At 38.2% G+C, this 23,944-nt stretch overlaps 1 protein-coding gene across 2 annotated transcripts; it reads right to left on the bottom strand.

Moving 5' to 3' along the window:
• Positions 1–2,196: 2,196 nt before the first annotated feature.
• On the bottom strand, positions 2,197–23,145 carry LOC107160106 (zinc finger protein 136-like). Of its 2 annotated transcripts, XM_048786273.1 has the most exons (5): positions 18,925–23,145; positions 17,571–17,697; positions 17,337–17,393; positions 3,680–3,809; positions 2,197–2,567 (listed from the first exon to the last, which is right to left on the bottom strand). In XM_048786273.1, the coding sequence occupies exons 1-5, from the start codon at positions 18,943–18,945 to the stop codon at positions 2,510–2,512; spliced, it is 393 nt and encodes a 130-aa protein (XP_048642230.1). In that variant the 5' UTR covers positions 18,946–23,145; the 3' UTR covers positions 2,197–2,509. The 2 variants fall into 2 exon arrangements, with proteins under 2 accessions (XP_048642230.1, XP_015362263.2); XM_015506777.2 differs by lacking the exons at positions 2,197–2,567; positions 3,680–3,809 and adding an exon at positions 12,958–16,762 and having other exon boundaries at positions 17,333–17,393; positions 18,925–21,941.
• Positions 23,146–23,944: the final 799 nt, after the last annotated feature.

The raw sequence follows: 23,944 nt of genomic DNA, 5'->3' as shown, positions 1-23,944 counted from the left end.
CCCAGAAATCACTATCAAAAGAAAGGGAGGAAACAGTGAGGCTTCTCTGACATCTCTAGGCCTCAACTTTATGGGAGATGCAGTGTGTGTTTCCAGAGGCCTTCCCATGGACCAATTCCTAGTTCTTAGCTGGCAGCAGGATTACATTGTATTTGTAGGTTCCTACTCCACATGGTCTTGTCCAGAGACACCAAAGCTAAATCCAGGTGTGTGTGTATGTGTGTGTGTGTGTGAATTTACTGGTTTAAAACTTTTATTATGGCAGCTATTATGAAGGCAAATGACAATAAGTGTTGGTGAGGACGTGGGGAAAAGGTACACTCATACATTGCTTGTGGTACTGAAAATTGGTGCAGCTAATATGGAAAGCAGTATGGAGATTCCTTGGAAATCTGGGAATGGAACCACGATTTGACCCAGCTATCCCTCTCTGCAGTTGATAGAGTGCTTGCCTTGCATGCGCAAGGCCCTAGGTTCAGTCCCCAGCACCACAAGGAAAAAAAATACATGAAGTATCATCACATCCCAGTAAGAATGGATAAATTAGAAAAGTGACAAACACGATGTGGATGTGGAAAAAAATCAACACTTATGCACAGGTGTGTGCAAGTTATTGGGTAGCTGATATGAAAAACTGTGCATATTACTCAAAAAAAAAACAATAGCTGGGATCATGGCACACGACTAAACCCATATATTTAAGAAGCTAAAGGAGGAGGATTACAAGCTTAAGGCCAGCTTGTGCAAGTTCAAGGTCAAACAGCGCAAAACCCTGTCTACAATAAAAAAGAAATATGCTGGAGGCCAGGAATGGTGATAAATGCCTGTAAAGTAGTCAACTTGGGAGACCACAGGAGGAGGATCCTGAATTTGCTGCGAGGATAGGAAACTTAATGTAATGCTATCCCAAAATAATAATAATAATAATAATAATAATAAATAAGGCACTGTGATGTAGTCTAATGGTCAAATGTTTGCCAAGAACATGAGGCTTTGGTTAAGTCTTCAGTATCTCAACTAAATAATACTAAAATAGAATTACCTTGTGATTCAGGTATCCCACTTGGGAGTATGTAATGAACAAGTATGAAACTTCACTGATACCTGGATGCCCATGTTTATTGAGGCACTTCCCAATTGAAAAGATATAGAATCACCTGGGAATTCTGGGACAGATGGATAAAGAAAATACGGCATATATATATATATGCACACATCCATAAAAATCAAACCCTGCCACCTGCAACCAATTGGGTGAAATTGGAGGGTAGAGTTGTAAAATGAAATAAAACCAGACACAGAAATACAAACACTGCATGCTGTCCCTCATGTGGGGGAGGCTAAACCTGAACTTAGGTTGTTGATTTTTAAAGGTTAAAGAGTGGAAGTGGGAAATGAGAAAGGGATTTCATCAGTGGATGTGGCATATGTGTTAAAATACCAAGCAGAGACCCTTTATTATGTATATATAGTACATCTTCATAAAGCTATTTTTAAAATGTTACTGTAATCAGTACTGAGTCACACTTACAAAATGATTAAATGGAATAATATTGCCAGGCATGGTTGTGGATGCCTATAGTACCAGCAACTCAGGGAACTGAGGAAGGAGAATTGACAATTTGAGGTCACCCTTGGGAACATAGCAAGATCTTGTTTCAAAACCAAAAAAAAAAAAAATGAACTGGGGATAAATTTCAGTGGTAGAGTGTTCCTAGTTTCAAATTCATTACTGCAAAAAGAAATAAGTAAATGGAATAGAATTTAGAAATAGATCCTTATATTTATGGTCGATTATTTTTCAAGGAGAATGCCAAGACATTATAGGAAACATGTTTTCAAATCATCTGGAACAACTATCCATATAAAACTTGGAACACAATCTCAAACACTATCTCACACTTTACACAATTAATTTTAAATGGAAGAAAAGTGTAAATATGAGAATTGGGACTAAAGATTCTTGGCAGAAAACATGTAAAAATCTCATAACCCTGCATTGAACAATAGATTCTTAGAAAAGACAAATTTTCTTTGTTTCTTTTTGGTACCAGGGATTGAACACAGGGGAGCTTAACTACTGAGCAACATTCCCAGCCCTTTTAAAAATTTTACTTAGAGACCAATTGCTAAGTCTGGCTTTGAACATGTGATCCTCCTGCCTCAGCCTACCAAACTGCTAGGATTATAGGCATGTGCCAAAAGATACTGCTTATAATGCCACATATTTAGAAAGTATCTACAGGATTTTAGATATGAGGTTTATGATGTGGCATAATAAATTTTGTGAAAGGTAAAGAAAAATATATTTATAATTTAGCCAATATGGTTTTTTAAACTATAGACTTCATCTAGGCTTCCGTATATACTATTTGAAATTTCACTGTCCCCAATGGGGACTTCTATCTGAAAAACTCCAACCACATTTACCTTGTATAAGTCAAACTTGGATATCCATTTTTCTTAATCTATACACTTAAATAAAATTGAAATTTCTCAAGAGTAAAGATTATTCCTCTGGAGCCAAATGATCCATAGCATTGTGTAGAATCATATTCGCTGAAGGGCTGTAAAAGAAATAATATTAACTAATTAACTTCTGACTCCAAATAACATCTATACACTTGTCGCTTCTTCATGTACTCATGAATGTATAGCTGAGTCAAAAAAAAAAGAGAAATCTTATAATTTTGTGGGCATATTTTTTAACAAATTATGAATTATCATGAAAATGGTTCTCATTTTCACCGAACTCACAGAAGTGTCAACAGAGTCAAGATTAAGCCTATTACATTGAGAAATGTCTTTGTTCCTTTAATTATTATTTGTTGGTACTGAAAATTGAACTCAGGGGTGCTTTACCCCTGAGCTACATCTCCAGAGCCTTTCTTCATTTTTAAATTTTATTTTTCTATTTTTGAATATCAGTTACACATAAAATTAAGGTTTATTCTGACATGAAATCATACCACTTTTAAACGGGGATTATTCTATCTGAGTGGCATGATTAAAATAAATACAAATATTACATAGCCATAACCACATCCAAAGTAATGAAAATTTTCTCAACTGTTTTTATGACTTTTATGCTTCTAGCTATTACACAAAGGACTTTGATCCTTTTTTAATTTTATTTTTGTATATGATGTGAGGTACGTATCCAAATACATTTTTTCTTCTTGTGGATATCTAGTCATCTCAGGGGCATTTTTGCTTTAGCCTTTACTCTTGAAAAATATAAGCAGTGTGTGTGTGTGTGTGTGTGTGTGTGTGTGTGTGTGTGTAATCCCTCTGAAGACCATTTACAAATTGCTGCACATGCAGGTCAGGCAAATTGCTGCCTACACAGTTACAAATTGCTGCCCCCGACCTCCAAAGTCAGCTTAACTTAAGGGCACTCATGTGAATTTCCAGGGACACCAAATAAAACATACACACACTTTACCTTTACACAAGCTTCAGGACTTCTTCTCTGCTCTTGGCCTCAGGCTCCCCATAAGGGAAAGCAAGAGAAAGGCAGGAGAGGCTGGTGAGAAAGTGATCACATTCAGAAGAGAGCTATTATTGGAGGACTCTTGTTCTTAGAAAGTTCTACTCAAAAAAGGCCAGAGGAGCAGGGTTACAAGGACCATGAGGGTAAGTCAACCCTCATGGGTAATGCCTACATCTGAAGACCCACCTCTCTATCTGAGCTGGGACAATGCCCAAGACACCACAAATGTAGTGACTGGTCAGAGCCTCCTGCTTCAGGACTGGAAGGCATGGGTCACACAGAAGGGCTTCCCACATATCCGTCCTTCTTTCTTTGAAAAAGCAGGTGATTTGTCATTATTTTGAGTCCCTGAATTCTTCTTCTAGGGGCACAACATCCTACAATTACAACACAAGAGAGAATAAGTAGCAACGAGAACAATACAAGGATATACCATGCAGAGTGTTTAAGAATGTTTCCAGGGTTAAAGCTGGTTAATTCTTTAAGTATTTGATCAGCTAAAGAAGTAGGATCTGAAAAATCAATCTTACATTTTTGTATCTTGAATCTGATGACGCAGCTCCAAAAGATCCAAGCATTATTATGCCAAATATCCAACAAATGGTTTTGAAGCTTCTTCCAATACCATTAAGAAGCATGGCATTTGGCAGCAGTAACACACACATACTTATAGCTAGCATGACGTTTAGGTCTTTCCTTGAATTTCAAAGTGGAAAGTTCATTATCTATATTCATGACAGCAGTCTAAGGCATTTAGCTTGGTCTCATTCCTTTCATCAACATTTATTTGATTGTGAAGAGCCTTGGAAGTATTCTGAGCCAAATAATTAAGAAAATTTGCATGTTGAATATTTGAGATATGGCCACCAAAGCTGTCACCATGGAAGCAATAAAAGAACCCAAGGGAACAACTCTCACTATTATGAGTCCAAGAGCACACTTAGGTCTCGCTGGCTGGGCGTGTATTTCTTGTAAGACTTGAACAGCAGCATCAGCCTACCATGGCTCTGAAATATTTCCTGGAAATAAGACAAAGGAGGGCTGATGGAGCATCATCGTTCCTTTTTCTCTATTATTTCTGGTGATACAATTAATTAAATTACATTTACTACATGTTACAAGATATCTATCATCTTCCCTTTTAAATTTAACATTTCCTGTAATTAAAACATAAGGAGATTGAACACAGGCCAATAAGCTGTAGCAAGAACCTTCCTGTTACAGTTCTTGCCTACAAAGTCTGGTAAAGCTTTGTCAGTAAAATGTAAGAATTCTGAGGCAGCAATTAAGTGCCAAACATCTTTCTGAATGCCACCTTCCCTGAAGGTAAGGATGCTACTAACAAATCCTCCAGGATTCATGGCATTACCCTTGCATAACTGCCTTTTGTCAATTTTAGGAGACCAGTCCAAAATATACCCACCATTTCTACACACCTTATGCTGTACTTGAAAAGTACAAATAAAATTTAAAGTTTCTAGTATTAATGATAAAAATGAAAAAGAGATGGAGGGTGCCAGATCTCTAGACTCTGGAGTATAAGCAATTAAAAACAGACTTATTTGCAATTTTGCCTTGAGCATAGTGGTAGGATTATGATGTCTACCCCCCCCCCACCATTGGTATGGGGTACTACAAGAATATGAGCACAAATCACAGATTTTATATATATTTCAATACAGCCCATCAACAAACTCAACATTCAATTTAAAAGAAAAAAAATTAAATCTCTATTGTTTAGGTCAAGCCCTAGCTACCAGAGATCCAGGGATCCTGAAGGATGAGTGGCTTAGGTGAAAGAAGAGGAGACAGGACTAAAGTTGCAAGTTATGAGCAGCCTTCAGAAGTACTTGCTGCCCCTAGAGGGGCCTTTATTTTTATACATTTTTTACAAGTGTTTTTTTCATGTAGTTAATGGATAGCTTCAAAGCTCAAAATTTCCTTGATTTACATAATTTTTAAGAGCTACAATATTTTCAGACATATATTAATTACCTAAGATATTGAGTACATTGTTTAAAATATTTTCCTGTAACCTTTGCCAATCACGATTAAGCTTTTACATTTTCACCTCAATCAATAAGTGCTAGACCACACAACTCGACTACATGTATCTGGACCTATTATTAACTTTTAACTTTAAGCATACGTATAATTATATCATTAACCTTTAACTTTAAAGCATACCTATGATTATTGTTAAGCTTTCTTACTTCTTAAGTCCCAATAAAACACTTAAAGTAGTTATAGCCTATTACTTAAAAGCACTTTTCTGAAGTGCTTCTAAAATGTATGTATATTAATTTTATATTATTCTATTTTTAATTTCAAAGGTAATTTTCTTTTTCATATGACCTATTTAACTGCTTTCTTTAATACTTTCTTTGATACTTTTTCAAAATACAACTATTCTTATGTCTTTGTAATCTTTAACAAAAGAGCAGGCTCTTCGACACAACCCATTTACCATTAATATTAACAATGTGTTTCCCATTTTTATCATGAATTCCTGTGTAAGGCAAAGGAGGGCCTGTTAGTGGGGGGAAATGTATGTTGCACAGATTGTAGATTTAGAATGTGGGGCTTAGTGCAAATTGTTAAGTTTTTCTCAAGAACCTTGAGATCTGTAATATTTTCTTCATAAATTTTTGAGGAATAACACTATTGTTTGTATTCTGAGAGACATTAAAACACATCTCCAGGCATGTCTTAATTGCATCTTTAGTCTCATTTGGGGAATTTTCCTGCCATTTCTGTCAACATGTACTTTTATTATTGATTGATGTATACCCTATTATCCATATCATGAGTATCATAAACAATACATTTAACCCTCCCCATAGTTTCAGTTTCCAAATGGTGTAGCTCTGCCACAGCATCCCCCATGCTGTGACCCTATCAGACAGAGGGTACAGGAACAACTTAACTACACCATCTATAATACACCAGCTCTTTTCCATATGACTTCTGTGGAACTTGTGATTGAATCTTGAGTTCCAGCCTATAGTGGGTCAATTAATTGTCACAGGATAACAAGTCATTCCAGAACTTATTGACTCACTCGACCCCTGAGCCAAATCCCCAGCAGTATTTTGTATTTTATTTAAAGAAAGAGGTTTCACTGATTTGCTTAGCACTTCTCCCTTGCTGAAGCTGGCATGGAACTCATGATCCTTCTGCTTCAGCCTTCCAGGACCCTGGGATTACAGGAGTGCAGCATTGCACTCAGCTCTGTTCACAATTTTAATGCCAGCATTCCCTCTTTGCCTTATCAACTATTTTATGCTATATTTCAAATGGATGCAGTATTTCTAATTTTTCCTCCAAGAACTGGATGACAGTTTATAGATTTTGCTTTCTCTTTCTGAGCATTTCACATGAGAAAAAAGCAGACACAATGAGTTTATTAGAAGTGATGTGAAGGAAGAAAAAGGTGACACTTTAAAGAGAGAGAATGTGTCCACTCTGTAAAGACAAGAGCATGGCTCTCTTTCTCTCCAATTTTATTAGAGATCTAAAAATGATTCTAAAGAATCCTGCCCAGGTACACTTCGTGACTTTGGACTGACAGCAGGATAATATCAAACTCTCAAGTATACACTGCCATGAAAACTTTAGGTTAATTAGCCTTATGTTCATGATTTATAATTAAATTCTTAATCATAAACTCTTGCAGATTTTATGGTTAGTAGAAATTATCTTTATTTCCCTGAGTTCCAGAATCTGGTCTTCAACAAGATCACAAACTCTCCCCTTTAGTGTAACTTGTGTTCCTCTTACAAACATTATTTTGAAACTGCATTTCTCCTGCAGATAATAGTTTGTTAAAGAATGTAACACATCCTGTCCAGTTAATCCAGAAAGGGTGCAAGTAAATTGCTTCTTGGAAGATAAAGCATAGGGTCAATGTGTTGGGCCTATTTATTTATTTATTTATTATGCTGTGTGTTGAAATCAGAGCTAGTCAACCACTGAGCTACATCACCAGCTCCTTTTTTATATTTTATTTACAGACAAGATCTCATTGATTTGCTTAGTGCCTGGCTAATACGTTGCTGAGACTGGCTCTAAATTCATGATTCTCCTGTCTCACCCTCCCAAGCTGCTGGGAATACAGGTATGTGGCACTATGCCCAACCTGCCATTTACCTTAAAAGTACTTCAGTTCTTTTACCAGGTTCTGTGAAAATTACTACAATGAAATTATAAATGTAGTCTTTTCTATGATCTAATGACTCCAATTTTCGTAGATACATACCCAGAATTACTACTACTGAATCATATGACATTTTTATTTTAACTTATTGAAGAACCTTAATACCATTTTCAAAAATAGCTTTATTCAATTTATATTCTCACCAGCATTTTTACAGGTGAATCTTTATATCCATGCTCATATGCTCTGGACTACCTACTATCTTTCAGATTTTTATTTTTTACTTCTAAATATTTTACTTATTTATTTACTAGTCATAGATAGACAAATTTATTTTATTTGTCTTATGTGGTTCTGATGCTTGAACACAGTGCCTCCCATGTGCTAGGGAAGCACTCTATAACTGAGCCAGAACCCCAGCCCCTATCTTTCAGATTTTTATCATAGGCATTCTGACAAGACTGCTAGGGTGAAGGAAAGTTTTCATTTGACTGATGCATTAAATTTCTGAGGCAAGTGTGTTATATTCAGGCTGTCAAGTAGCTAGAAGAAGACTGTACTGTATTTTCTGTGGTGAAACAGGAATCTGTGATTTCTAACACATTTTTAACAGGACTGCTGCAAATTTTAGTTTTTGGAAGCAGTTACAAACAATGCAAATCCAACTATTTGTAATGTATGAATATTTGCACATGCTCAGTCTCTGTTGCTTATAGAAACTGGATGTTTAGGATATACTCCCTGGAACAGAAGTCACTAATTTTAGATGCTCAGTACATGGAGAAACTACTTCTGAAAACAACTGGAAGGCCTGGGATTATTGCTGGGGTGAACAAGGGTAGGTCAGGGCTCAGAAAGTGCTCAAATATTATTGAGTCTATCGGTAGTTTGTTTAATTTTCCCCTTTGGTACCTATAATTGAGTTGAGAGAGAAGCAATTCTCCCAACAACAGAAGTTAGCAAAACCACTGGAACTTACGCCTAGTGCAGGAAAGGGGCGCCCTTTCTCTAGAAACTTCCAGATGACTGGGAGCAAAAAGTAACAATTACCATTTTGAAAATCATTCTCAGAAAACACCATAAAGAGTAGCAGAAATATCTGACAGGTTCACAATTCAGAATTCATTTTTTAATTTGTTGATCATTTTATTATGGAGTCACTAGAGTTCCTTTTATAGTCACAATACTATGAAATAATTAAATATGCAATGTAAAATATTTTCTACTGCTCAGCAACTTGTTTTTTAAAAAAATATTTTCACATGTATGACTCCTCAGCAGCCACATCAATGTTCATAGCAGCTCAATTTGCAATAGTTACACTATGGACCAACCTAGGTGGTTCTCGAAAGATGAATGGATAAAGAAAATGTGGTATATATGATCAATGGAATATTAGTCAGTTTGAAAGTAGGCTAAAATTGTGGCATTTTCTAGTAAATGGTTGGAGTTGGAGAGTATCATGTTAAATGAAATAAGCCAGTCTCGCAAAAACAAAGACAAATGTTTTCTCTATTATGCTGATGCTAATTCAGGAGGGAGGGGGCACTGGGGCAGAATAGCTTTACCTTACCTTAGGTGGAGGGAAGTGATGGGAGGGAGGGGAGAGGGATGTGGGAATAGGATAGACAGAAGTAGATTGAAACAGACATCTTTACTGTATGTGTATATTTGACTACATGACTAATATGATTCTGCAACATGTACACTCAGAAAAATGAGAAATGATATCCCATCCAAGTATGATATACCAAAGTGTGTGTCTGTGTGTGTGTATATGCATTCTACTGTCATGGGGATGAAAGAGAGTCTGGGGATGTGGCTTAGTGGTTAAGAACCCCTTGTACTATAATGAGTGAGAGAGAAAACAGGGAAGACAAATCAGAAGGCAGGATGGATCGACACTATTCCAACGAATTTCCCTTAATCCCTGCCCTAAAAACCAAGTACTTAGGGTCTGTGTGATATTGGTACATCTGTGAAAATTTGAAAAAAATATTTTTTCTTATGATCTGGAGACATAAAAATGGACTTGCAAATTTCTACCAGGCCTGGTACAATGGGTTGGAAACAGTAGTCACATCCTATAGAATTCCAAAGTCATTACTTTAATTGAACCACTTCAGCTGAGTTCCCAGCAAATGTGACTGCCATTGGGGTAAAGGTTCAGAGACCACATTGCTCTAGTTTTAGATGAGTGTGAGGTCAGCCTGGGCAACAGAGTCCACCACTGTCTCAAGAAAGAAAAAAAGAGGGGGAGCCTTGGTGAGGGTGTAGCTCAGTGGTAAAGCAGCCTTGGGTTCAATCCCCTGTGGAGACCAGGACAGTGATTGGGAGACAAGTGTCTGAGATGGAGGTCTCTAATGACGTACTGGCAGTGGCATGCTTGGTGACTGGAAAAGTTTCTATGCAAAAGTATAGGATGCCTGGTTGCTATGGCAATGTTCTCCATGGGGGAGACTCTGTTGTGGGAGACTTTTCAGCTTTGACCTTATTCTCAGGCACAAAGTTCCTTGCTAAGTCAACCACAATGTTTCACCAGTTCCGCTGCTTTAAAGGATGCTTGAAAGTAACTTTAAAGGATGGACTTTCTTGAGAGCTGCACAGTGCTCTTAACATTGCACATTCCAATTATAGAATGTACCGGAGGAAATAGCTGCATACTGTTGCTAACTGTGTAACTTTCATAAATACAAAGAATAATGCTTGCATAGTCTTTAATATGATCAATGAAAGATATACAATAAAGATTGCTGGTGTAATTTTTTTCTTTTTTTTAAAGAGAGATAATTTTTAATATTTGTTCATTTATATTTTTAGTTTTTGGTGGCCACAACATCTTGTATTTATATGTGGTGCTGAGGATCAAACCTAGGGCCCCACGCATGCCAGGTGAGCGGGCTACCACTTGAGCCACATCCCCAGCCCCCCTGGCATAATTCTTTAGACCTGCTGCTCCATCATAGAGCAGTGCTCCACCTGATCCCAGATGTTGTATCTTCTGTGTGTGACTCTTTATTTCTTTAATGTCCCATCAAACCTTGCCAGAACCTGCTAGCTTGGCCACACTTTCCGCAGCAATCAACAGTAACAAAAATAAATGAATAAACACCATCAATCTCTAATTAAATCACTTCATATATTTTTTGATGTTAAAACAAGGTATATGGAAACTAACAATTCCTATAAAATCTGATGTGCTTCTCAGAATATTTAATAGTCTAACATTTTCTAATTCATTAAATATGGAAAAATTAGAGTTCTATCTGGGCATCCTGAAATGTTTAAACACAGTCACTGACCATCACAGAGGAAAAAAATAAAATACCAACTACATAAACACAGATATTCTCTATCTCAACATTTGCCTTGGGTAGATTACTGGTACTTTGATGATCTGGTCCCATCTGTAAGTATCCATACCCAATACCAAATATAATGAAAATTACTGATCCTATTTAATCACAACTGGTATATATTTTGGCCTCAGAATTGGCTAATATTTTCTGTTTTCTCTATTTCAATAGCATTCTAATGCAAATTGTCCTTATCACTAACAGGACCAAATAAATTTTCAGACTACTCATCAGCTTTTCACAAATGACCTGAGCAGAGACGTTTTTGCAGGAGCACATCGCAAATTGCTGACATCCTCCTCCAAGGTTGCTTGACACACTCCTTGAAGACAAGAAAATCTGACACCTTTTAGGCTGCCCTGGACCGTGTGGCAATGTGTTCTTCACTTATCAGTTTCACTTGAGCTCCCCAATGACATCATCTCTAAATCAGAGACCTCCATATGGAATTCCTCCACCAAAAGGCTCTGAAAAGACAGGCACTTTTAGCACCTTCAGAGACTCCTGCACAATAGAAGCTTTCACAAACTCTTTATGATAAGGACATTATGGCCACTTGTGATGACTACCAATTACTGAGGTTCCCAGAGCAGGAAGCTGCCTCTCATGGACCTTGCTATATTATTATTTTTTAAAACCATACACTTGCTTTTTATTGAATTGGTGAATTTTACAGAGTTCCTGAATTAGTAAACCATGCCTGAGAATCCAATGAAGAAAACAATATAATGGACAAGTCCATCCACCCATCATACGGTTTATTAAAACTTGGTTCCTAATGCATTTTTCTTGGGGGTACTGTGAATCGAACTCAGTGGCACTCAATCACTCAGCCACCTCCCAGCCTTCTTTTTTATTTATTATTTGAGTTACTTCTTAGAGACAGGGTCTCACTGAGTTCTTTACTCCTTGTTATCCAGGGAGACCACCTTACAAATCAGAACCCTTGGGCTAAGGTTGTGGCTCAGTGGTTGACAATGTGCCTAGTATGTGTGAGGCACTGGGTTTGATCTTAGGAAAAAACAATTTATTTATATATATTATATAAATATATATATATATTATATATATTATATAAATATATTATATATATATTATATAAATATATATATACTTATATATATATTATATATATATATATATAAAATTTTAAGAAAAATGAAAAGATGGACGGGGGATGTGGCTCAAATGGTAGCATGCTCACCTGGCATATGTGGGATGCCGGGTTCAATCCTCAGCACCACATAAAAATTATAAAATAAAGATGTTGTGTCCACTGAAAACTAAAAAATGAATATTAAAAAATTCTCTCTCTTTAAAAAAAGTGGAAAAATATCACAATCCTCCTGCCTCAGAATCTTGAGCCACTGGTATTTCAGGTGTATGCCACAGCACCTGGGGATTCTCAAGAATTTTGAGAATTGCAGAGTCTTTCATAAAATTTTAACAATAGTGGAATCTAACCCTGCTGCAAGTCTTTAAATCTCCTAGTACACTGTACCATTAAATAAACCTCTCCATGTTTATCTCAGTTTGTTCCACATAAGCATCACACTACAAAAGATTGTAAGAAAATGCATACATGAAGGAAAATATGTGATTCAAGGTCCAAGAGGTTACTTGTTATTATGTTTGGCCCCCAAATTATGTCTTTGGTATGACAAAGAATATTTTAATTCTCATTTAATCATTGTACATTCTCACTATTTGCTCAGCTACAAACCCAAATCCATCAGAAGGTAGCCATCCACCTGCCAGCTCACATGATAACACTATTGTCCAAAAGGGACAGGCAGGTACCGTCAGGAGATTATGTAGCCCTCCTAGGAGTCTGATTCCTAAACTGATGTACTCACCAAGACTGAACTCCTACAAACAATGCCCACACCCCAGGACAGTTGCATTCACTCCAGTCCCTCACACTGCCCAGGAACAAGCCTGCAACTACTGCCTTTGGCAAATGGATTTATTACAAAGAAGTCCAGACTGCATCAAGTGCTCACACAACTCTGCAATATTTCTATTAAATCAAAAATGTAAAACTAGGAAATTGCCACACTGACTCATTAGCTGCAAAGAAAGTTTTGGGAAATCCTGGGAAGCGTTCAAAACTATCTTTTAATGAAGTTTTACTGGATGGCTTAGGCTGTATTTATCAAAAACAGAAGGGCCACAGCACACTCTTTTGGCCTTCCTTTCCAAATGAGCACTGAGGCACAGCAAATGGCTGGAACAGAGATAGCAGTGACAATCAACCCATCTTTGGCATGTTGGCAAACTTCAATATTTGGACACAAGTATGTAAGGAACTCTTACCAATGATCACACAAGATCCATGACACCTGAATAGGTTGTGGGTGAGGTTTTGCTCAGGAGGCTTTGAATCCTTAGGACAAGTAACTGAATCCTTTAGCCTGAGCAGAAACAGCCCTCTCCACAGCAAGTACTGCACAATATCACCTGATTGGAGGCTGTAGCTTTATTAGTGATGTAGGGCACATGAGGCTAGACACCCAAGGAATGTTCCAGGAGCACATTGATTAGCTGCAGGGTTCTGAGGGGTATCACAAAATTTTTTGGATCACTGCTTTGAATTTCATTTACATCCAGTGGGACAGGGATGGAGGTTTATATTTTTTGTGGGGGTATACATAAAGGTGTTTTTTGTTGTTGTTGTTTTGTTTTGATTTGATTAGTTCACAGAAAGTGCTTTGTGTACCAATTTTAAGATTGGTCAGAGGACTTCCAAGCTTTGCCACAAAAGCAGAAGTCTTTGTTATAACCCACATTGAGATCTTTGCAAAATCTTTTCCTGACATTCTGTTGAAAGAAAATTATGGTGAAGGTCTCTTGAGAAGCTTATTTAAGATTATTTGGTAGAGAAGAGAGTGCCGCTGTATTAGGACATCAGACTGGGATGCTCCTTACCAAGCCTTTGGTCATGCAGTGTGTATTAAGAAAACCATCACACAATTTTCCCAGGGCTACTGAGGTACTTTAAACACAGAGAGAAATCAAGCCTGGGTTTTCTGCATATTCCACCTAAGTATTATTCATGGGGAGAAAACCAAAACTGGATGTAGTTTTTTAAAAAAAATTCACTGGTATAAAAGACCTTTAAGAAGGAAGAGATCAGCTGCAATTGTGGAGGAAACACCTGCAGAGCTGCATCTGCTGATGTGGTTATCAGTGGGGTCCACACTCACAGCAGCAGCAAACTCACCACCTGAGTCACGGAGCGTTCAGTGCTAGAATGCCTGCCTAGCATGCACAAGGCAGGATTCGGTCCCCAGAACTGGAAAAATAAAAGAGAAAGCAATTCAAGTATAGGGCAAAATATATTTTGAGAAAGTGCCTTTCCAAACAATATACACAAATGATATTATCTTATAATGCTCTTTAATGTGCCTACATACAGCACAATACATGAGCCTTAGAACAAGCACAAGTGACAAGTGTGATGGTCCCAGAGTCATCAATAGATCAATAAGCAATCAAGGAAAAGGAAGAGGCCAGCTGCAGGGTACACAGACACATCCCTATGGTCCCAGCTGCCAGCCTCACCCCATCTCAAAAAATAACAATTAAAAGGATTGTGGAGAAACTCAGTGGTAGAGCACTCCTGGGTGAAATCTGAACAAAGAAAGAGAGGAAAGAAGTTCAGAAGAGCCATTTCACCAATCTGTACCAAAGGCTGGAGTGGAGAGGCCTAAACTAACATACACAATATGTAATGAAACATTAGACTCAAAAGACTTAAAATACAGGAAAATGGAATCTAACAATAAGAGAGATTTAACCCAGAAAAACATATTGCTTTCAAATCTTCATGCTGATACAATGCTCCTCTCCAACCCAGGGTGCAGTTTTGTTACCTCTGAATAGATTTTTAAAAAAAATGAAATGAAGGCACACACCTACACTGGTTTTCTCAAAATAAATAAATAAAATGAAATAAAATAAAATTTTCCTCAAGTCTGAACAAGTTCAAATGGATCTGAAACAAGCAAAGTTCTCACCACATTTCTACATACAGGGCTTTTCTCCAGTGTGATTGCTTAAATGCTGTTCAAAGGGAACTGGAAAGTTGAAAGTGTTACTGCAATTTTTAAAGATAGAAAAAGGATTTTCACAGATGTGAATTCTTTTATGCCTTTGGAGAAAACTCTGAAAGCTGAATACTGCCCCACATGGCTTATCCTCAGCATTTTCTCCAGTATGACTCCTTTCATACAACTGAACAAAACTAGAATGGCTGAACCCTTTATATATCTTACTTGCATAGGATTTATTCTTTTTATTCCAAAATGATATTCCCAGTCCTTAGAAAAAAAATTAGAAAACTAGAAGATTTCCCACATTTCTCACATTCACAGGGCTTCTCTGCATGAGTGTTTTCATATATAAGAAAGAAAATGAAGCTGACAGAATGTAGCAAATCCCCCAAATTCAGAGGGTTTGTTTTTCAATGTGAGTGAAATGGCTTTGAAGGCAACAGGGAAAATGGAATGATTTGTGATATTTTTCACATTTAAAGAGTTATTCAGTTGGATGTGGTGGTGTATGCCTTTAATTCCTGAGACTCGAGAGGCTGATTCTGAAGAATCAATGTTGGAGGCTAGCCTCAGCACCTTAGGAAGACCCTAAGAAACTCAGCAAGTCCCTGTCTCAAAATAAAAAGTAAAAAGGAACTGGAATGTAGCTCAGTGGTAGAGCACCACCAGACTAAATCCCCAGTGGATCGATTGATGATCGATCTCTATCTCACACACACAAACACACACATTTTCAGCATTGTGAGCCTCTTTTGTCTTTGAGGATGACATGAAATATTGATTTACCATAGTTCACATTCAAAGGATTTTTCTCCAGTAAACTCCCTACATGTATATGAGTGAAACAGTAATAACAGAAGAGTTTACCAATTGTTTTCATGCATACGATTTCTATGCAGTATGTGTTCTTTCAAATGTGTGAAGCAGACAAGATGTGGCAAAGGCTTCTCCACGTTGTTGACATTCATTGGGCTTCTCTCCAGTATACATTCTTCCATGTCTGTGAATGTCACTGGATGTAGCAAAGGCTTTGCCACACTGCTTACATTCATAGGGCTTCTCTCCAGTGTGAGTTCTTTCATGTATGTGAAGGTCACCAGATCTAGCAAAGGCTTTGCCACACTGCTTGCATTCATAGGGCTTCTCTCCAGTATGTGTTTTCTGATGTATTCTAAGTAATCTGGGATAAGCAAAGTCTTTCCCACATACCTTACATTTGAAATGTGCATTCCCCGTGTGTGTGATCCTGTGCTTTTGAAGACTTGTGTGTGAAATAAAGGTTCGACCATCTTGTTTACATTCATAGAGTTTCTCTCCAGAATGAGTTCTTTCATGTCTTCTAAATAAAGAGGAGAAATGAAAGGCTTTCCCACATACCTCACATTGAAAAGGTTTACCTCCACTGTGTGTTATCATGTGTCTTTGAACACCTGGGAGAGAACAAGAGGCTTCACCACATTGTTGACATTCATAGGATTGCCACCCAGTATGAGTTTCTTCATGTCTTTGAATGTCACTGGAACAACTGATGACTTTCCCACATACTGTACTTTCATGTGGTCTATCTCCAGTTTGGAACAACATTTGTGTGTGAACACTTTTGAGAGAAACCACAGATTTCCTATATTGTTTAAATTCACATGGCTTCTCTTCACATTCCTCATTCTTATAGTATTTCTGTCCAGAGTGAGATGTGATGTGCCTATGAAGGAATGAAGGACATATGAAATCTTTTGCACACATAATGAAGTCACATGGATTTACTCTACTAAAATTTTTCTTTGTTTCATTAAGAATTGGAATCGATTTGAAGGTTCCCCACACTATTCTGTGGGGAAAGTTTGAAGTTTACCATAGGACTTCTTTGAAGAAGCAGTGATCAGTACATAATTGATACCTAACTCATTCACAATTTTCTATTTATTTATAGGTCTTTACATTTCTACCAACATCAGGTGAAGGCTAGATTTTCTGACTTGTCAAAGTTGCCTGAAAATAAAGAGATTGAAAGGAAACAATCCTTTGCAACACACCTTCTCTATGGCTATTATTCACATAGTGATATTCACATATGCAATTTCATACTACTTTTTGCATGTCAAATACTTTGAAAAGACTGAATACCTGTTACAGATAAGTATATATTTCTGGTAAAAAATATTATAAGAATAAATACATTTCACATTATGCATACTTCTTTGGTTGGTTTGCTTTAAAAATCATATGATAGTTCTCAGATTCCCTCACGAATTCCTCTTGTGAGTACAGTTACCTTAGGTTGCTTCCAGAGTTTTCAATCTGATCTTCAGTGGTCTTGTCTTCCCACTTGTTTCCTAAAATGAGACCACAACATATTTATGAATATATAGGACCTAGAAATGCTTTGCCAAATTGTAGGTGCCATATATGCTTCAATAATACGTCAACTGATTTCCTTTTCACCTTCTACATAAATGACCAAAATAAACATGAGTTCCCTATTTGATTAATTTTTAAAACATCATTATTACCTATAGAAGCCAGGTTTCTGAGGACTTCCAGCATCACATCTCTGTAAAGGTTCTTCTGGGAAGCATCCAGAAAAGCCCACTCCTCCTTGGTGAAGTTCACAGCCACATCCTCAAAGGTCACTGAGATCTAAAATATCCCACAAATGTATAGTGGAGGCCAGGAAAGATTGACAGCATGAGAAATCTGCACTCAACATGCATGATGTTCACATGATTCCCTGGCCTCCTGATTAATTCCATGATTTGGTCCATCAAATCTTTACTGCACTCAATTTCTTACACCCATTCCAACACTAGAAATTGGCTACTCAGAAGGCAAACATCATAGTGATTTTTACCCTTCCTTTGGTGAGTTCACAGGAAGTAAGACAGACTCCCAGATCACTCCTAACTTCTTTAATGGTTGCACCTCTATTACATGTCCTAGAAATGTCCTGTGTGGTACAGAGCTAATATAAGCACTTGTCATAGTACTTATCTTTAGAAAAGAAAGGTGTTGAGTAGAAAAATGCAGGAATCATGAAACTAAGCATTTGAGAGAGATTCTGCCAACTACAGTGGCTCCCGGTACCTACAAGGTTAATATAGGCAACATGGTATTTACTGATGTCTTGTTTCCTCTGAAAGTCTATTGTTCCATACTTAAAGAAATGCCTAGAACCAGCCTCCTCTCCCACCCTCTGGGCATGGGGTCACTAAGGAGATTCCTTCATAGACAACATTTAGACAACATTTCACACAGGTGGTCACAATGTGTTAACTGCAGATTGAGCTCATTATGTGTGATTACACTAAAAACAACTAGAAGTTTCCAGGTGCTTTACTCCAGAACAAATTTAGTCAACTAGCTTACTATTAAATGACCAAAACAAACATGAGTTCTTATTTGATTAATTTAATTTATTTATTAATAAACACAACAATTTGATAATTTCTTGTGGTTACTGTCAAAGCAGAATGGGGTAAGTGGAAAGGTGGCACGTGTCTTAGAAATAACTCAATGACCCAAAAAATGTCATCATGGGCTGGAGATGTGGCTCAAGCAGTAGCACACTCGCCTGGCATGCGTGCGGCCCGGGTTCGATCCTCAGCACCACATACAAACAAAGATGTTGTGTCTGCCGAATACTAAAAAATAAATATTAAAAATTCTCTTCTCTATTAAAAAAAAAAAAATGTCACCTTGTCCAAACAACAGCCTTACAAAGTTTTATAACTCTCAAAACAATCTTCTTAATAAACAGCAGGCACTACTTTTCTAAGTCTCACTGCAACAATGAATGTCCAATGATTGTCAAACTCTTCTTAACAGCAGCCGGTTCACTACCATAATATACAGTCATGAGACACATACGAATGTTCTGCTCAAGGACATTTTGATCAAGGTTGGGCCACATATGCAATGGTTTTCTGTGGTGAAACAGATTCATTGTGCCTGTAGCAATGGTGGTGCAAACAAACCTAAGGCAGAAGCTCTTCCACAGTGTGGTAAAGCAACAAGTTTGTAGCCCAGAATTCTGAACTATCCCACACAGTCTGGGTGTGAAAGAGGCCACCATTCACATCTGTAAGCATGCTATGATGTCTGCACCGTGATGGAACAGACAAAAAGGAAATGTCCCTGCCACTTACACAGAAGCATACTCAAAGACTGAAAACATACAGAACCACCCAAAACAACGAAGAATCCAAAATTACCCTCAGAGACATCAGCCCAACTCTGTCAGGACAATGATGCAGACAGGAGGGCTTCATGGACCTTCAACCAAACGGGAAGCACACTGAGGTCTCAGGATCACAGCAACACTCTACAGGACATAAACCATACCCCTACAAGTGCACTGCCAGTGAAATCCCATGTATGCTCAAAGAACATGAGAGCTAAAGCAGAAATCAGATCAGAAGAAGCTGAAAGGCCTCCAGGGAAGGGGACATGAAACACAGGGCTCTGAACAGACACAGGACAAAGAGGTGACTCAAGAGAAAAGGTAACCATTTTGAAAGAAAAAAATGTAAAAGTCCATCATAGGAAATTCATAGAGAACACCAGAGGTGGCGCTGTATTGGTATCTAAGTCACCCAACACACATTTCAGAAAAGAAGAGCTAAAAGCAACCAATGAAACTGCCACTTCAGAAAACCAGAGAAAAAGAGCAAGGTAAACCTAAATTAACCACAGGGAGGTAACAGAGAAGGTGTTGATGAAACCACAATCAGGAAATCTGCAGTCTGCAAATCAAGTTCTTCATGAACATCAGCATCACTGATTAACTGACATAAGGCTAAGAATACAGAGGACAGGGACTGGGGTTGTGGCTTGTCTAGTGCTTGGGAGAAACTGGGTTCAATCCTCACTGCCACATAAAAAGAAAGAAATAAAAAGTGTAAAATACACAATAATATTAAAGAAAAAAACAACGAGGACTGAAAACCTACTAACAGATTTAAAAGTGTCATCGTCAACAATGCATTGGGACTTCAAGATTATCATAAATGTTCTTGACACAAATTAGACAACTGCAGAAACTGGACCATTTCTTTGAGAGAGACAATCTCCTACAACTTACACACAAGGGGAAACACACAAAACAGATGAGCCCATGGCTGCTGGAAAAACACAGACTCAATAACTAATTACTTCCCAAAAAGGCAAGGCAAGGCTCTGACATCTCAAACAGGCTTCCATGAGACACATAAGAACTGCCACCAGTTTTCTACTTTTTTTCCAGAACATAAAAGCTGAGTTAACACCTCCTAAGTCTTCCTGAGGCATAAGTTACCATATTATCCAAATTAAATAAAGAAAAGTATTAAATAGAAAAGAAGACTATGAATGATGCTCATAATCATAAATGCAAATTGAATCATAAATGCAAAAAACTGTACAATTAACTCATCACACTCCAGGGGTCTATGCAAATGATGTGAAAATTATGGGCACAGGAACCCTCACTGCAGTGACTACAGCAGCCATATCCAGAACGGCCCAAAGCTAGATGCAAGGAAGATGCACCTTTCAATACTGAATGGACAAGCTGCAGTTTAACCACACCAAAGAGCATCACCCAGAAAATGAGCTCTCAGCCTGGAAAGATACAGCACCCTTAAAGGCAGACGGGTAAGTGAGAGGAGCCAGTTTGAAATGGCCAAGTGCAGTAAGATTCCAAGCCAAGGACATTCTGGAAAAGACAACATTATAGATGCACTAGCAGAACTGATGGGTGCCAGGGACTTAGGGAGCAGAGAGGGAGGAAGCAATGAGGAGGAGTGATAAACAGGTGGAACACTGGATTCCCAGAGCAGTGAAACTCTTCTGTATGACATTATCTTGTATACGACGTGACACACACAATCACATCACAAGGAAGAGGAACCCTAAAGTAAAGGATGAACTTTGGCTTATCCTAAATGTTGCTTCATCCATTCTCTTTATCAAATGTTCAACATGGGTTTAGTAACTAACAAACACCCTACACCAATGCAATATGTTGAAAACAGTGGAGACTATCAGCTGGAGAGAAGGGGTATTTGATACTATGTGTAATGGCACATTTAATTGTCACCTTGATTGGATTAAAAGATGCCAATGATTAATGAGCTTCTGGGTGTGTCCATGAGGGTGTGTCTACAAATGATGGGCATATGGGATAGTGAGCCAAACTGGAGAACCTCTTTAAGCTAGGCAACACCATCCAATAGGATGGTGTCTTGGCTTCAGCCTCTGGGACTCTGCAGCTACTACTTCTCAAGCTCTCCAGCCTGCAGATGGCCACTGTGGACATCCACCTTCAGGTCAAGTAGGCCAATCTAATGAATCCCCTTTGATAATGCTACTTCCTCTTGATACTTTTCCACTAGAGAAGACTGACTAATAAACTATGTAAGCCTAAAATTGCTCATAAAAACAAAGTTTATCTAATGAAGAAGTAAATAAACTACCAAGACATGAAGTTTTAAAAATGTATACATAAGAAACAATATTATATGCTAAATACCTTTTTCATAATAATGCAAAAATAAAGCAAAGAGGAAGAGTCATAGTTACAAATTTCAAAAGTATGAACAAGAGCAAGAAAACTGATTTTCAATACTATTTTCATCTGGAAAGAAATTGGATGATAAGTCTTCAAAACTCATTCCAACTGCTGGTGGAGTGGTGTGCACCTGTAGTTTCAGCCACTAGGGAGGTCAAGGCAGGGAAATGGCAAAAGTTTGAGGACTGTCTCAGCAACATAGCAAGACACTCCGAAATTTAGTGAGATTGGTCTTCATCAAAAATAAAAAGGGGGTCTGGGACTGTAGCTGAGTGGCAGACCACTTGCTAACATGTGTAAGGCACTGGGTATGATCCTCAGCACCACAGAAAAATAAACAAAATAAAGGTATTCTATCCATCTACAACTATACAAAATACAAAAAAAGAAAAAAAAGAAAAAGAAAAAATAAATAAATAAGAAGAAGGGCTGAGGATGTGCTCAGTGGTCCAGTGCCTGTAGGTTTATCCCCCAGTAAAACACCTGCCCACCTCCACAACGTTGCTCACAAATTAAAATTTATTTCTGGAAGATAACGAAGAATGAGCAAGCCCATGGCATAAATTCCCAGCACTCAATAAGTAAGCAAATAAATAAACAACAGTCTACAATACTAATGCTCTTGGGCTGGAAAGTAGCTTGGTAAAATACATGTAATGAGAGATAAAAATGATTATAATACAAAAGGTACACAATTAGAGGCATAAAACCACACAAAATCAGTGGAAAGACACCACACTTTCTCACAAAGAAGACTGAATGTTCCCATGATCTAAACTCTCTCAAAAAACACTGAGCGTTTCAGCAAATTCTGTAAAATTTAGGGCATGGTTTGTTGTATTTTGGAGGTAAACTTAAGAAAAACTACATCTAAAAATGGAAATAGGAGGGTTGGGATTCTGGCTCAGCAGTAGAGTGCTTGCCTAGCACATGAGAGGCCCTAGGTTTGATCCTCAGCACCACATAAAAATAAATAAATAGGCATTGTGTCCAACTACAGCAACAACAAAAAATACTTTTCAAAAAACTGGAAACAGTACACTGTATCTAAGACCAGCCAAAATGTTGTACAGGACAGAGAGAATAGAGAGAGCATTTATGTTACTCCCAAGTTTCATAAGCTAAACGGCTAGCTCCCAAAGGCATGGCCCTACAAGGAGGCAGTTGGGAGGGAACAGGAATTAGGTGACATGGTGAGGGGATCAACACCCTTATTTAGACACAAGGATCTCTCCTTTGCAGAAAACAGGTGTCATTTACTCTTTCACTGATATTCAGTGATTAAATGATTACAGTTGGGTATTCAAGGTATTGCCAAAATTGTCCTTAAAATTTACAATGAAGACCGGTGTGATGGTGCACACCTGTAACCCCAGCGGCCCTAGATGATGTAGCAAGACTCTGTCTCAAAATAAAGAATCTAAAAGGGGCTGGTGGTTAAGCACCTCTGGGTTCCATTCCTGACAACAAAAAACCACACAGTTAACATGAACCTGCCAAGTTCAGACCACAACGGTGAAAAACTGCCATCCTTTGTCAAAANGATCTATGGGGCCAACTGGAGACTACCTGACCACAACTTTCAAGCTTGCTTACGTTGCCTGAACCCCCAAACTTCCCTTTTCTGGTTTTTGGGCTTAAATATGGAGCCAACTGAAGGCAGGGGCACCACTCTGACCATCTCATTCTTTCGAGAGCAGAGTGTCTGCCACTGGCCAGCAACAAAGGCTTAACTGGAATGAGACTGTGTGGTCTGAGAGTTATTTGGGGGTCCCGGTATTACAATGTGAACTTCAGAGCCCCTCCCCTTACATGCTGGGAATAAAATTCTGAAACCACCTGAACTCGGGGTTCAAGGGATGGATGGATTCATTACAGCAAAAGCAGTGCCCTCTGAGACTGGCTGCAGCCAGATAAAACTGTTTCCAGCTACCTTAGCGCCTTACCTCCTTTGTCCCTACATCATTATTACCCTGTGTGCTTACCTAACTACAGGACTGGTGTGACTCTACATCATGGACTCTCAGAAAAGGCAGCAGTTACACTGTATTGATGTAGCCCAGGATTCCATATCCTGGGATCTATAAACAACCCCCTTATTGCCTTTAAAGCAGTTATTTTGACCAAACACAAGGAAGTGTTAAGTGATCATTCGTTCCCCTCAAGGATAATATTCACAAATAGAAAACAAATGCTTTCAAAAGTGTTGTTCTTCCCAGGGACCTTGGCACAAGCCTGTAATCCCAGATATGCGGGGAGGCTGAAGCAGAAGGATCACAAGTTGGAGGCCAGCCCAGATTCCAAAACACATGGGAGGGAGGAAGGGAGGGGGGAAGCGAG

The sequence above is a fragment of the Marmota marmota genome, unplaced genomic scaffold, assembly GCF_001458135.2.
Source record: "Marmota marmota marmota unplaced genomic scaffold, marMar, whole genome shotgun sequence".
Lineage (NCBI taxonomy): Eukaryota > Metazoa > Chordata > Mammalia > Rodentia > Sciuridae > Marmota > Marmota marmota.
Note: the sequence above shows the minus strand (reverse complement) of the source record. Positions and strands in the feature narration are given on the sequence as shown.

Bases quoted from the DNA above. Each gene is read 5' to 3' on its own strand.
- LOC107160106 (XM_015506777.2), bottom strand. From the start codon at position 18,945: ATGTCCTTGAGCAGAACATTC. The intron at 17,698-18,924 runs GTATGTGTCTCA...GGGATATTTTAG, and splicing joins TGTCCTTGAGCAGAACATTC to ATCTCAGTGACCTTTGAGGA. The intron at 17,394-17,570 runs GTAATAATGATG...GTCTCATTTTAG, and splicing joins CAGAAACCTGGCTTCTATAG to GAAACAAGTGGGAAGACAAG.